Here is a 13,514-nt window from a genome sequence, read left to right on the forward strand (position 1 = left end):
CGCTTAACCTACTGAGTCACCCAGGGGCCCCTAAAAATCACATAATGTTTTAAAACATACTAAAGCAATACAACCAGTAAGCAAGGACATAAAGCAGCTATAAAATAGCATTTCCCAGGATATTGTAAATATTATCTGAAACTTAGAATTCTGTAAATTAAGGAAAACATAGATTTTGTGATATGGCTAAGTAATATAAAATTAATGGAAGAAATTTAAGAAATCTACTTTGGATAGAAAAAAATAACTGCTGGGAATATTTATAATACAGAAGGCTGAAGTATACAATCTCACAAAAACATTTTGAAATGTAGGGAAAGGCACTGATGTTATATTTCACCTACATTATACATTTCTTCAGAACCAGCCCTGATTCTGATAATCAAGAATTGACTCTTAATTATAAATCCTATCATAGACACAGCAAATAGTAACTAGTTTTGATATGATGTTATGTAGTTAACTGGGTCACCCACTCACAGTCACTGTGTAGGTTAATTGGAAACAATCCAACGGTAATCCCATCGGTTTCCTGGTTTGCTATGAATGTCCAGGAAAACCTATTATCACATTCTGGAAAAGGGAAAGAGAGGTGAAATTTCTACAGGAGAATTATGATTCTCTGGGTCAGGAGCTGTGGGAGCCACTGTAAATCTGAAAGAGCCTTTTGTCATGGATCAGAAGCCAACAAAGGCCCTGGGCCAAACTTTGAGTACACAGAGATTCTGCTCCAGGAGTTGGGAGCAGAATGGGTCGCTCACAATGGCCACAGTGAACACCAGAATCTGGTCTACAGGATTGTAACTGTTGAACCTGCCAATTTGGCACTGTTATGCTCCGATATCAGAAAGAGAAAGCCCTTCCAACCTTCCTGGCCTTGCAAGACCCACTGCCCGCCAGCTTTGTTTCTTTCCTGCCTTGGTCTGGCAGTTGCAATGGAACACAGGTCTCCAAAGTGCTTCCTGTCTCTATGGAAACTGGCAAGCAGTACCAGACTGATGGCCATGCTCCATAGTGGCTGGGCAGAGGGTGGCACAGAAGGTGGATACCAGGTGTTATCCCTATAAGGCAAGCTGAATCCTGAAAGGATAGAGTCAAAGAAAAATAAATGATGTGGTAACCTAGGAAAACAAAAATACTTAAAGTTTTTCAGAACAAACCTAAGTGCTAGAATGAAATCACGGGAAAATTACTAGAGAATTCTAAATATTCATGGGAACAGAGGAACATTCCAAAAGTGGAAACATTTTGCACTTAGTTATCAGTCTTAATCTTTCCTCCAATTTCCTTTCTCACATGATAGAGCATTTATTGCACTTCTCTTGAGAATTTTAAGCTTGTATTAATAGCATTTGTGCTTTTCAATCCAATAGGCTTTAGTATGCAATATGTGTTTCAGTACACACAACTACTGAGCCACAACTTTCACATTAGAAGGTTATTTGTTTAGAATGCCTTCAGTAATTTAGTGGAAGTAATAGCATGCTGTGTGTGCATTTAGATATATTTTTAGACTCTAAGCAATAAGAATGATCTTGAACTTTCTAAGATTCAGGTTCTTTGTATAAACCTCAAACCTGTTGATTGAACAGAAGAGTTGGAGTGGGGAGGGAGAGAAATACAAAGCTGGGAAGAGTTGAGGGAAAGACCTAAAGCATAGTAAGGTGCCTTTGTATTTCAGTTAAAAACAAATTGCCTATTCCTGTCATTTCTTGTATTTCAGATCCTTTAGCATATTGTGTATCTACTGATCCATTTGGCCCTTCTGCTTTTCATAACCCAAATATGAGAACCTTAATATGAGACCAGTATTTTGCATTTCAAATGAGGTTCTGGGAGCACCTGGGTGACTTAATCGGTTAAGCGCCCGACTCTTGATCTCAGCTCAGGTGGCGATCTCCTGGTTTGTGGAATCGAGCCCCTCTCCAGTTCTGCACTGAAGGCATGGAGCCTGCTTAGGATTTTCTCTCTACCCCTCCCCTGCACGTGCTCTCTGTCTCTCAAACTTTTTTTTATAAACTTGAAAATAAAATGCAGTTTTAGAGAGTACACAAAAATATTTAAAAACAAGCCAAAACATTATGCATGCCATTTGATTCAGATGCCGATAACTCTACTTAATTAAATGATTTTGTAGGCTTCACTGACAGTTTTCATTAAGTATAAATATTTTCTAAAATGAAGGATCAAAATAGGTGACATTGCTTATCTCATGAGAAGTTCATGCTTTCCTTTTGAAAAACTATATCTTAAATTCTCTTCACATCTTGTTTTTATTTGTTCTCCTTCACTGTTGTTAAAACTGGTTCTTCCTTTGAGAAAGTTGTGCTCATTTTCAGGAAGAAAAATAATGAGTGTCTTCAGTTCCTGTTAAATAGCCCACAAAATTTGATCATTTACCCTGAAAAATCACTGACTGTAACTCACTCCCTCTCAGATGTGCAGAGACTCAACCTCTGCCTGTCTGTCTAGATATATCTCAGGTGATTATTGCTCTTGGTAAGTAAGCACTCATGCACAATGTGCACTGATCCACTGTTGTGGCCCACATTTAATCTTTAGCGCAGGGAAAGAGATGGAGAAAACCATTGCCTTCACTCATCATCCATTCAAGAGATAGCAAGGCTTGAATGATGCCGTTTTTGGAAGCAGAGCCGTGTTTTGGGATCAGTGTTCAAACATGCATCTTTGTCCTGTCTGCTCTCTTTCAACAATACTGCTGGCTTCAAAGATCTCCCTTTGCTGCTTTGCCTCTCCACGGTAGTGGCACACCACAGCCTGTCAGCAAGGTCCAGGTGGCCATTAACTTAGAATTTGCTTCTTTATGTACTATTGACAGTGTGCTAGGTTCTTGGTGGTCAGTCAATGAAAGCATTCTTGAAATGTGTGAAGCAAGGACAGCCCGTAACTAACTGAGGTCAACTGAGGCCAACAAGAGTCAAGACTCAGTTCATTTGATTTTGAGTTTGGTAATTCCTAATCTAGACAGGGAAAGGTTTGAACCGTTTTTCTCTAAGTACGTGAGAAATGGAAACATGGAAGGAATAATGGCAGCTTCTCTGTCGGCTATTTAAAGACAGGGTCAAAAGAGCCATCTTTGCAGGCTATTGAATAATTGCTCTTCATTAAAGTGACTTTCACAGCAATAAATTAGCAAATTGTTTCCATTTAACTACTGAAACTAACCTAAATGGTTTTCAATCACTGATACTGGTTAGAAATAAACTTGGCAGACTATGAAGAGTATTAGTTCAACAGAATAGAGGAAAAAAGATCATTTAAGGGACTTTTATTGAATACTGGTGGGTGGGAGGAGAAAAGGCCTCTTGGAAAATGATGTGAGGATAAAGGGGGAAAAAAGACTGAAGATACTCAGAATTTGAAGAAAAGAACTTCAAAAATGAACTGTATTACATTAGAAAGAGTTCATTGGTTTTCAGAAAGAAAGAAAATTTTATTTATGCTATATATGTATGCAATACTCTCAACAAGAGACATCCAAGGTAGCTTTTCCAGTGGTGTTCTATAAATGTTTAACACCTGGCTCTGTGGGAAAAAACACTGACTTGAGTTGTTTGCCAATTTCCATAGTGAAAAGATTCTCAGTGTGGTCCATTTCCAGCTACCAAGGCATGTCATTTAGCAAAAGAGAAGAGTTGACTCTCCTGAGCTGATATGACTCAGCTCTAGCATATCACAACTTTTACTTGAATTTCAAGTGTTCCTTCAATTATTAAAAATAGATGTAAAAGGGGACACATGGATGGCTCAGTGGATTGAGCATCTGACTCTTGATGTCAGCTCTGGTCATGATCTCACGGTCTTGGGATCGAGCCCCATATCAGGCTGTCTGCTGGGCATGGGGCCTGCTTCAGATTTTCTCTTGAGATTTTCTATCCCTCTGCCACTCTTCCCCACTTGTGTGTTCTCTCTCTCTCTCTTTCTCTCAAATAAAAATTAATGAAAAAAAAAAGATATAAAGTTCTACATGCAGCTTTGGACTGTTTGACTCCAAACTCTATGCTTGTTTTATAAGTTAGTCAGAATTAAGTTCACTTTATTTTCAAAGCATTTTTTTGGTTAAGCACATGAGGTTTGAAGACAAAGTGCAAGAGTTCAAAACCTAGCTGCTGTGCTTTCTAGCTGTGTGGCTGTGGGCACATATTTAAACTCTCTTTGCATCAGTTCCCACATCTTCAAGGCAGAGATAACAACAAGGTTGACATGAAACGTAAATCACTAATAAAAGAAATGCACTTAGAATAGTGCCTAGAATATTGTGAAGGCTCAGATAAGCTTAGCTTTATTTTTCTTATATTTACCATTGGCTTAGTGCTTGTGGAGGATGAGATGATAGAGGAAGGGTACTGTTAAAATGGATGTTGATGCAAGGGAACTTGGACCAGGAAGGGAAGATAATATATTTCCATTTCAGAGTTCTGTCTACCTAAAAGGGCTTAGTTAGGGCTTATTATACTTCATATCCAAGAAAAGTTATTATCTTTTATGCTTTTCCCCTTCTGGAGCATAAATTTGGCACAGTCTGTCTTTTTATGTTTCACTTTGGGGGCTGACAATGGTATTAGATGTGTCCGTTCTAGACCACAATCTGTTATATCTTATGTACACTCCTCGTGATTTTCAATTAGAACTTCATAAAAACTGTCTTAAGATATTCTACTAATAAGGGTTTTGAAATTTAAATTTTCCATATATATATATTTTTTTTCTTGGTGAAGAATCAGTCTCTCCTTCTGCCCCTCTATTTTGACCATGAACAAATGCTACAGACTTGAGTTATTCTGGTCATTCTACTGTCACAAGTTCCCCTACAAATGCCAGCCTCTACCCTGCGAAGATGCTTCATTTTGGACAATGAGCACCCACTAGGAGTTCCAACTCACAATACAGAATGTTAAGCAATGCAGCTGATTCAAAGATAAGGAAGACAACCTCATCACCTGCCCTTTAATTAGCCTGGGAACAAGTAAAGGAGACTGATATTTATGCAAATAATGAAAGGGAATAAATACAAGGAGGGGAGGAGGAAAGTGAAGGACATAAGCTGCCTGGAAAAATAGAAAAATAGCCAGCTTCTACAATTCTAAATTGGAAGTTTGTTTCCTTTAAAGATGATCATAAACTTGTTTGATAAGAATAACTCCTCTGAAATCTAGGATGGTGCTGAGCTCAGCCAGAGAAAGGATAATTTTACAGTAAGGCCCCAAATGGTATGACCAAAGCATCTCACAAATTCTCACAGATAGGAAAAAAATAACGAGTTATATACCACACCTACACTGCCTTCTCCCTTGCTATCACACCCTCTCCCAAAGTTTCTGAACTCTGCAGTCTCCTTAGCAAGTTTCTCTTCCTCTGTGCATCTTTCAGATGTTGATTCATACAAGGCAAGGCATGTAGTAGGTCCTTCAAAATATTTGCCTGATGATTGCATTGCAAATGAATCCTTAATTTGGTAACACACTAATTTTTCTAATTGGAAAAATTGTTAACTTCTTTGGAAAGACTCTCTGAAATGGAATTAAATGACAAACTTGAGCCACAAGGAGTTAAAAGAGAAAAGTAGCAGTTAACCTGATGCTCTCTCCAGGTTATAACCAGAAGTAAAAGGCAATTCAAAGCTTGAGAAGAAGTTTGACTGCCTACAAAACTGGCTTTTGAATTGATTTTGGAAACCACATATCCTAAGGGTATTTAAGATTAGTAGATTCTCCACATGAGTTTGCTCTCTATTGGGAAAAACTAAATTATTTGACTGCAGGGATTTTAGGCTGCAGGTCCCAGGGAACAGAAGTCATAATACTTTAAAGTCAGAATCTACGTGGGGAGAAGATGGAGGGAAGCTGTCCTAATCTCCTACCTGAAAGGACAGGCGTAGGTATACTAGTGTATATACAGTACAGTATATACAGTACCTGGCATGTAGAAGACCCTAACAATTATTACTTTCTTTCTTCTATAGACCAGTAAGGAAAGATTTACTAAGGAAATTATTGTCCAAAGTAAGTTTTGAATAGGATAGGATATTTAAGAGCACTTGCTATTGACATCCTCTGTTATTTGATTTTAATGTTATAACTGAAATTTATGAGGGCATAGCTCGGCTAGGTATGGAATTGGAAATTTCACTGTCAAAGGGTTTACTCATTTATTTTGTTGTTGTTGTCTAATTCACACTTAAGCAAATAGTGACAAAGTTACTATGGCTCAGCAGCCCTTGTGGAAAAATAAGAATAAAATTCTCAACTTTCAGAACAAACTCCAAATGGTTCATTGACTTTGTTTCACCATGGAAAATCACTTAACCTCCCAGTGTCAGTTTACCCATCTGTGAAATGAGAAGGATAAGATTTTCTTATGGGGATGTTTTGAAAATTATTTTGCAAATGTAGTGGATGAAATTATTGCAAGCATCACTACTCTTTTTCCACTTCTTTAAAGAAGCAGACAATATTATTTATGTACCAGTTGATAGTCAAATTGTTATCTGGGGTGAACTGTGTATTCTTATTAGCAGCTGTGTGCTTTTTACTACTTAAAGAATCCCACCTCCCCCAGCTTGTTCAATTTATGTGTTACATCAATGCCTGGGAATTTGAGCAAAATATCTTAAAATCATTCTGAGCTTCATATTTATGAGCTGCTCATCTGATAACTCTGGTAATTATTCCTTCTTTCTGTTTTAGCTCATGTTTTCTCTTATGTGGTTTTCGCCTCACCTCACTTCACAAGATTGATAGTTCTCCACGTTTCCCTGCTAGAGGTCACCTCTGAGCTGAAGGCAAAACACATCCCACTCTGGCTCCTGTTGACTTTTAAGTCAACTATCAAAGAATTTATTCCAGACATCTCCTAACCTCAATTTAAAAACTCCACCCTAAAGATTACAGGGAGATATCCTGGGGAGTTGCCATAGTGACTCTAAGAGGTTGGCATTGAGAAGACAAAGCTACTGATATCAGATTTTATACTTGATAGGCTTAATTATATAACATGGTCATGAACCTCTGTGCTTGTGTCACTTAGGTCTGGAAAGAAATTTTCCCCTTCAGGCTCTTCTGTCTCTTACGGTGCCAATCAACAGGCTTCTTGGTAATAAGATCCTTTATGCCAATAGCTCCAGCATAACCTCAAGTGGTGCTTGTAGTAATGATAGAATCATTACAAAACGAAAGAAGAAAAGAGAAATATATTTCATGGGTGTGATTAAGTCATCATAATGTTCTTGCATATGTAAATTATCCTTGACTTAATGAACTACCTTGCTCACATAATAGTATTTTAACCTGGCTCTGGAAAGTCATTTTCTACCCATGTTGATAATTGCTACTGGATTTGGCAGAGCTCATCTCCAGATCACTTACTAGAGTGAAATTTATGTATTATGTTTCCATGTGCATGAGTTTTGTTTTAACTATTAGAAGTGTTCTTACTAAGTAAAGTTATTATATGAATTATCTTAATAAATTAGTGTGATACTTAGGAAGATAGAAAACTTGATTATATTCTAATGATCTGATTTGACAAGGGTCATTTGAAATATGTTTTTTTTTCTTGATTATAAAAGAAATATATATTCATTGGGGAAATCAGGAAACAAGAAAAAGGAACAAAGGGTCACTTGAAATACAGGGTTTTTTTCTTGATTATAAAAGAAATATATATTCATTGGGGAAATCAGGAAACAAGAAAAAGGAACAAAGGAGAATATTATCACTTCTTCTAAGTTAATCTCTTTAAGATTTTGATGGATATTCCACAAGATGAACACTTCTTGAAAAATACTTACATTGTTCTCCCCAACACATTTTGTGTTTCTAAAAACAGCTGCATCTACAAGAAGCTCTGATAAAATAGGATTCTTTTTTTTTTATGTTATCAGAAATTGAATCTAAAGTTCCAGTATCCATATTTCATAGACTTTATTCAGGATTATAAAAGCTACCAGGGAAGTGTCTTATGTGTTTCCTCTCCTGCATTAGAGAGTTCAATTCAGCCAAAATTATTCCAGTGCCTTATCTTCAAAGATGACTAGAACCACTCCATATTATTAATGCAAGGCCAAAGGAAATTAATGACAATCATGTTACTATTTGCATATAAATCTTCATGTGTGCCTAGGAAGAAAAGACGGTTTTCTGGAACATATAAGGGAGTATGAAGGAGTCTTGTCCTCTAATTAAGGACTTTCAATTATTTTTTTTCTGTCTTTTTGTAATATATAGTTATGTTGTTGTTTGGTTGGTTTAAATTGTATTTGGAGTAAGAAGTCCAACATAGTTCTTGGGAAGTTAATCATTTTATAACTCTCATTTAATCAACATTTTCTTTAATCCCCTTTTAGGCAGCCAAGGGCAGTTTCCACTAACACAGAATGTAACGGTTGTTGAAGGTGGAACTGCGATTTTGACCTGCAGGGTTGATCAAAATGATAACACCTCCCTCCAGTGGTCAAATCCAGCTCAACAGACTCTGTACTTTGATGACAAGAAAGGTGAATACATTTTCTTTTAAATGTTTTAATCATATTCTGAAATATCCTAATTATAATGAATTTATTTTTCTAAGATGATTCAAATTATTCGTTTTGATTACAAAACTGCCGCTGCTTGTATTTAAACATGTTAAATATTAAATACTTTAGTTTGCAAGTCATAAACACTAAAGATAACCTATGTCAACTTTTTAATAAAATAAACAGTTACAGTTCTATTTCAAAAATCATTTTATGCCTTCTCTTAACCATTATATTCTCTTTAGATATCATATTCCTTCATTCTTGTAATTGCCTTCTGTATAGATTAAATGCTTTTTCCTCACTCTAGGTAATATAATTTTTTTTTAATTAACCTTAGTTTAATATATTTACAAGATGCTGTATGATTTTGGAAAGTTTTGTGACATTATTCTTATGAATGGTCTTGAAAGTAAGAATTGTAGAAACCATTCCCATAATAAATTTAAGTATCTACATGTTTCAAAATAAACTGAAATTAAAAAGCTGTATTTACTTCAAGTTGAGTTAGACTTCATTAATTAACTGGGCTCCTAATTGGATGATAGGTTTTGATTAAACTTTTTTGGAAAGTAATGAAATTCATAATATTTAATTCAAGCAAACAACTAAAATTATACACTGAATTTCCAAGCCTTCATCCATTATTATAAGTGCTGGGGTGACGTGGGGGGGAAACGAGTTCATGAACTATAACAAAAATAAGGAGCTGTTGCTTTAGATTATTTAAATTATATAGAATATAAATATCTATATATCAGCTCTTCAACATGGTCTTAATATCTGGATTTCTTATGAATCTGTGTAGATAACAGTAAGAAAATTTGAAATCAGCTCCATTTTAATGATTAAAGTGTAGTCAAATTAGTCCAATAAATGTGCCCATTCCCCCTAAGATAGAAATTCACTATGTTTTTTACCTCACTGTAGTTTTTCTCTTTGATGTACTCCAAATTTAAAATGAAAATTTTAATTATTTTCAACTTTAATATGTAATGAAAGATTGGCTAAAAATCGAATTTATTGACTCAATTTTTTTTTTTTGAGGTTTCCTTTGTAAAAGGCATTAGAGTTAGTGAACAAACATAAAATATCTGCCCTTATAGGGACATACGGTCCAGTAGGGGACAGACAATAAACACATGAACAAAATATATTTTAGAGTACATTGTTAGGGGACAAGTATTCTCTATCTTGATAGATACATAGATGCATAGAGACATTATAGCTATCTACAGAGAGAGAAGGACAGAGACAGAGAGACAGAGAGAGATGGAGAGTGAGAGAGGAAGAGTGAGACTAAAAAACTGGCTCGAGTGATTGTGAAGGCTAGCAAGCCTGAAATATGCAAGGCAGGCCAGCAGACTGGAGACCAGGGAAGAGTCAATATTGCAGCTCAAGTCTTAAGGCAGTCTGGAGAAAAAATCCCTTCTTCCAGGGACCTCACATGTTTCCTCTTAAGGTTTCAACTGATTGAACAAGACCACATTATGCAGGCTAATCTGCTTTACTCAAAGTGTACTGACTTCAATGTAATCTCATCTAAATATACCTTCACAGTAATATCCAGATTGGCATTTGACCAAATATCTGGGTACTGTGGTCTAATTAATTAGTTGTCACATAAAGTTAAGTATCACAGAAGGTCAGGCTAGCATTTCTATAGAAGTATATTACTTAGAAAGAGTTTTTATTTATTGTTTTATTTTGCTATTTAAAAGACAAATGCAGCAGATATCACTAAAGGCCATATTTTCATAGGAGCACAAGGAAGGGGCTAAATGTCTCACAGTCATGTGAGATTTAAAGTTAATATTGTCATTTAAAGATTGTGAGTTAAATATTGACCAGACTTAAAGCCAATGGGTTGACTCCATATTTATATTTCTCATGTTTTGATTAAGAGTGTTTGATGTGAAATCATTCACGTTTTTAACAGGGACTTGTAGTAGTAGACATTTCTTTTTTTTTTTTTTTTTGTTTGTTTTGTTTTGTTTTGGTACTTTAAGAATATTTTAGAGAGTCTGAAAATGAATTTTAAAGCCTTCATCTGCTAAACACTCACTATAACAGTAGTAATACAATTTTAATTCCTATTAATATTATTGATTATTTAATGCTTCTTATTAAGGACTCTTTTATCCCATTTAGAAGTTTTTAACAGATTTTATGAGACTAAAATATCTCTTTGCAATTTGATAAATATGAGAAATATCTAATGCAATAGTTTAAAGCTTAAAGAAAGTATATTATTCAAGAGTAAAAATTTGATTTTGTGAATTAATTATTTTACAATTTCATAAATAAAACCACAAAAAGTAGCTTGTATCTCAAGTATATTCAATCGGAATGAAAGTTGTATAAGTGAAAATGAAGCTTAAAGACTTTTGATTTCACTGGTTCTTAGTAAAAAATATATCTAAGTTTTATCATGCTAATATTATGTAAGCTTTATATTTGGTTTTAAATCTACTAGTGCTTTTGGGGTAGTGATGGCACATCTCCTTGAAAAAAATGTGTCAGTGTTTACTTTTCTTTGCTCCTTTACGGTGTTTGGAGGAATTTGTGATTGCTGTTTAAAACCAGTGATCTCTGTTGCTTTTCAAAGAATGAAGTCACAGTGGTTAAAAAAGAAAATATATAAGAGTCACACAGAGATTCAACAAACTCTTTTTGCTTTTAATATTAGTTGCTTACAAGTATTTGTAAATAAGTATTTAAACATATATGCCCAAATATAAGGTGACATCAATTTTAAGAAAGTCTCTTGTTTTCTCAATGGTATAAAGCAAGAGAAAATGTTTTGGGGGCCACAGTCCTTTAAAGATAATCATGGAACAATGAAATATATACTTAAAACTATTTAATTTGTTGATCGGATTATATGTGCATATTTAAACTAAAAGAAAAACATATATTCATTTAGAGACATTGCTTTTCCATCCTGGCATTTAAGGAAATCATCTTACTTAGCAGTGCTTTTTCAAAGTGTAGGATGTTATCAATGAGAAATTTGTCCCAAGAAGCAACTATGATTTTTTATGACACCAGAATAATTTTTTGTTGTTCATTCATCCTGCAGGAGTATAATAATGACCTCCACGATGTAACAACATATTGTCCTGCTTTTTAAAGATATTTTTGAGAGTCATGTTTACAGTGACATCTACAGTGGTGAGGTCAAATCCTCAGGCACAAAAACAAAATCCATACAAAATGTCTTTGCCTCCTCTTACAGTGATTCTATAAGTTATCCTTTATAGAACATCTAAAACCAGAATTGATTCAGGGTATTTCAAGCTAATGTGTTAGGATCTTTTTGAAAAAAAAAAAAAAAAAAGCTTGTAATACAAGAAATGCAAAGACTTAGAAACAAGGCAGCCCCTCTTTCCTGAGGGATAATTATGGTGAGAAAAAATCCATCATGTTATATTTGGGATATATAGCCACATATTCCTGCATCTTATTGCCATAAAATCGCAATATCTGATCATATGAGTTGTTGTAGTGTGAACTTGCTTTATTTTATTTTTTTCTTTACCAATTGCTATGATAGCTTAGAGTCATGTTGAAAAAAGCCTCCGTGTGTGTATGTGTGTGAATGTAGTATAGCCAGTTTCTAGTTTTGATATTAGATTGTTTCTAATTCTAACCCTATTATGGTTTTAAAAATCTGTTGCAACAGAATAACAGAAAGTTGTGCATAAAATACCCTTTCATGAGTGGCAGTCTAACGTGTGTTCCCTCACAAGTCATTGGTTCAGTTCCTTTGTGATGTCTCAGTGGAAGGGATCTTTGACAGTGATGTCCATCAAATGCAAGAGTTTGAAAATGAAAGCATTTTTTGACGATGCCAAATCACAGTTTGTCCCACATCATCTTTTTGTCCACATTTACCCGCCTCACTTCAGTCCTAAAGCTTATCTTGAGCAAACAAACATGCTACATTGTGCCAGAGCCTAAGTACAGAAGCTGAGCATGGGTTAGCATGACTGGAGTAACACACACATGCTGTGCAAGTGACAACTGCTCAGGAGAACAATAGAAAAAATGAGTGATTGTCTGTGTCTCTGATTGCACCACCTTTTGCAGGTGGCTGCTACTGTTACATAAAGGCTCCCTCCTTAATTCTGTGCTTATTTCTGTCTCATATTATATTGCCTATTGTTTTCAGGAGCTTTCAAAACAGAAGTTTTGAAGGGTATACAGTATCACAGTGTTTTAATTGTGTCTCAGGTGCTTTTAAAATGCAGCTGAAGTTGGGGCGCCTGAATGCTCAGTAGGTTAAGCCCTGACTGATTCCTGCTCAGGTCACGATCTCACCGTTGGTGGGATGGAGCACTGCATTGAGCCCCGCATAGGGCTCTGCACTGAGAGTGCAGAGCCTGCTTGGGATTCTCTCTCTCTCTCTCTCTCTCCCCTTCCCCTGCTCTCTCTCTCTTTCTCTCTTTCTCTCAAAATAAACTTTAAGAAGTGCAGCTGAAGTTGAAAAGCTTTGGGTTAAGCAAGTAAATTTTCACAAAAGTTCTGTATCCCTAAACTTAGGTTTTTGTACTGACATAGGTTATTGAGAAGGAAGGGAGAAGAGGAAAGAGGGCAAGTGGCCCAGAAGAATGGAACAAGTGCTTCTCATTGACACTGTCACTGCTGCTATGAGCCCCAAAACATGTTCCGAGAAGTTTTTCATGCTACCTGAAGACACAGGTCTGGAAGGGTCCTTCCAGCCTATGAGGGTTGAACAAAGAACTCAGGATGGCAGCCCATTGGCCCAGTTCAAACTGGGAAACCTTTCTTGTTTATTTGGAATTATTAGCTAAAGAAAAACACGCTGTGAGTGGACAGTTGTTGGTCAGCTAAAGGAGAATTAAGCTGAAGCCTGTTCCTGGTAGTCTCTGTAAGGGAGGTTAAATGTGAATATTCAGGAACTCTTCTCAGATGGAGATAGGTGTGTGTGTGGCGGGGGGTGGGGGGGGGAATT

At 35.8% G+C, this 13,514-nt stretch overlaps 1 protein-coding gene across 1 annotated transcript in view; it reads left to right on the top strand.

The window, feature by feature from the left end:
- The first annotated feature begins 4,375 nt into the window (after window positions 1-4,375).
- CADM2 (cell adhesion molecule 2) overlaps window positions 4,376-13,514 on the top strand; it is a 268,364-nt gene continuing 259,225 nt past the window's right edge. Inside the window, exons 1-2 of the mRNA XM_042955203.1 lie at window positions 4,376-4,413; window positions 8,364-8,515. Coding sequence (XP_042811137.1) covers window positions 4,376-4,413; window positions 8,364-8,515 — 190 coding nt within the window. The remainder of the gene's footprint in view (window positions 4,414-8,363; window positions 8,516-13,514) is intronic.

This window comes from Panthera leo, chromosome C2 (genome assembly GCF_018350215.1).
Source record: "Panthera leo isolate Ple1 chromosome C2, P.leo_Ple1_pat1.1, whole genome shotgun sequence".
Taxonomy (NCBI): Eukaryota; Metazoa; Chordata; class Mammalia; order Carnivora; family Felidae; genus Panthera; species Panthera leo.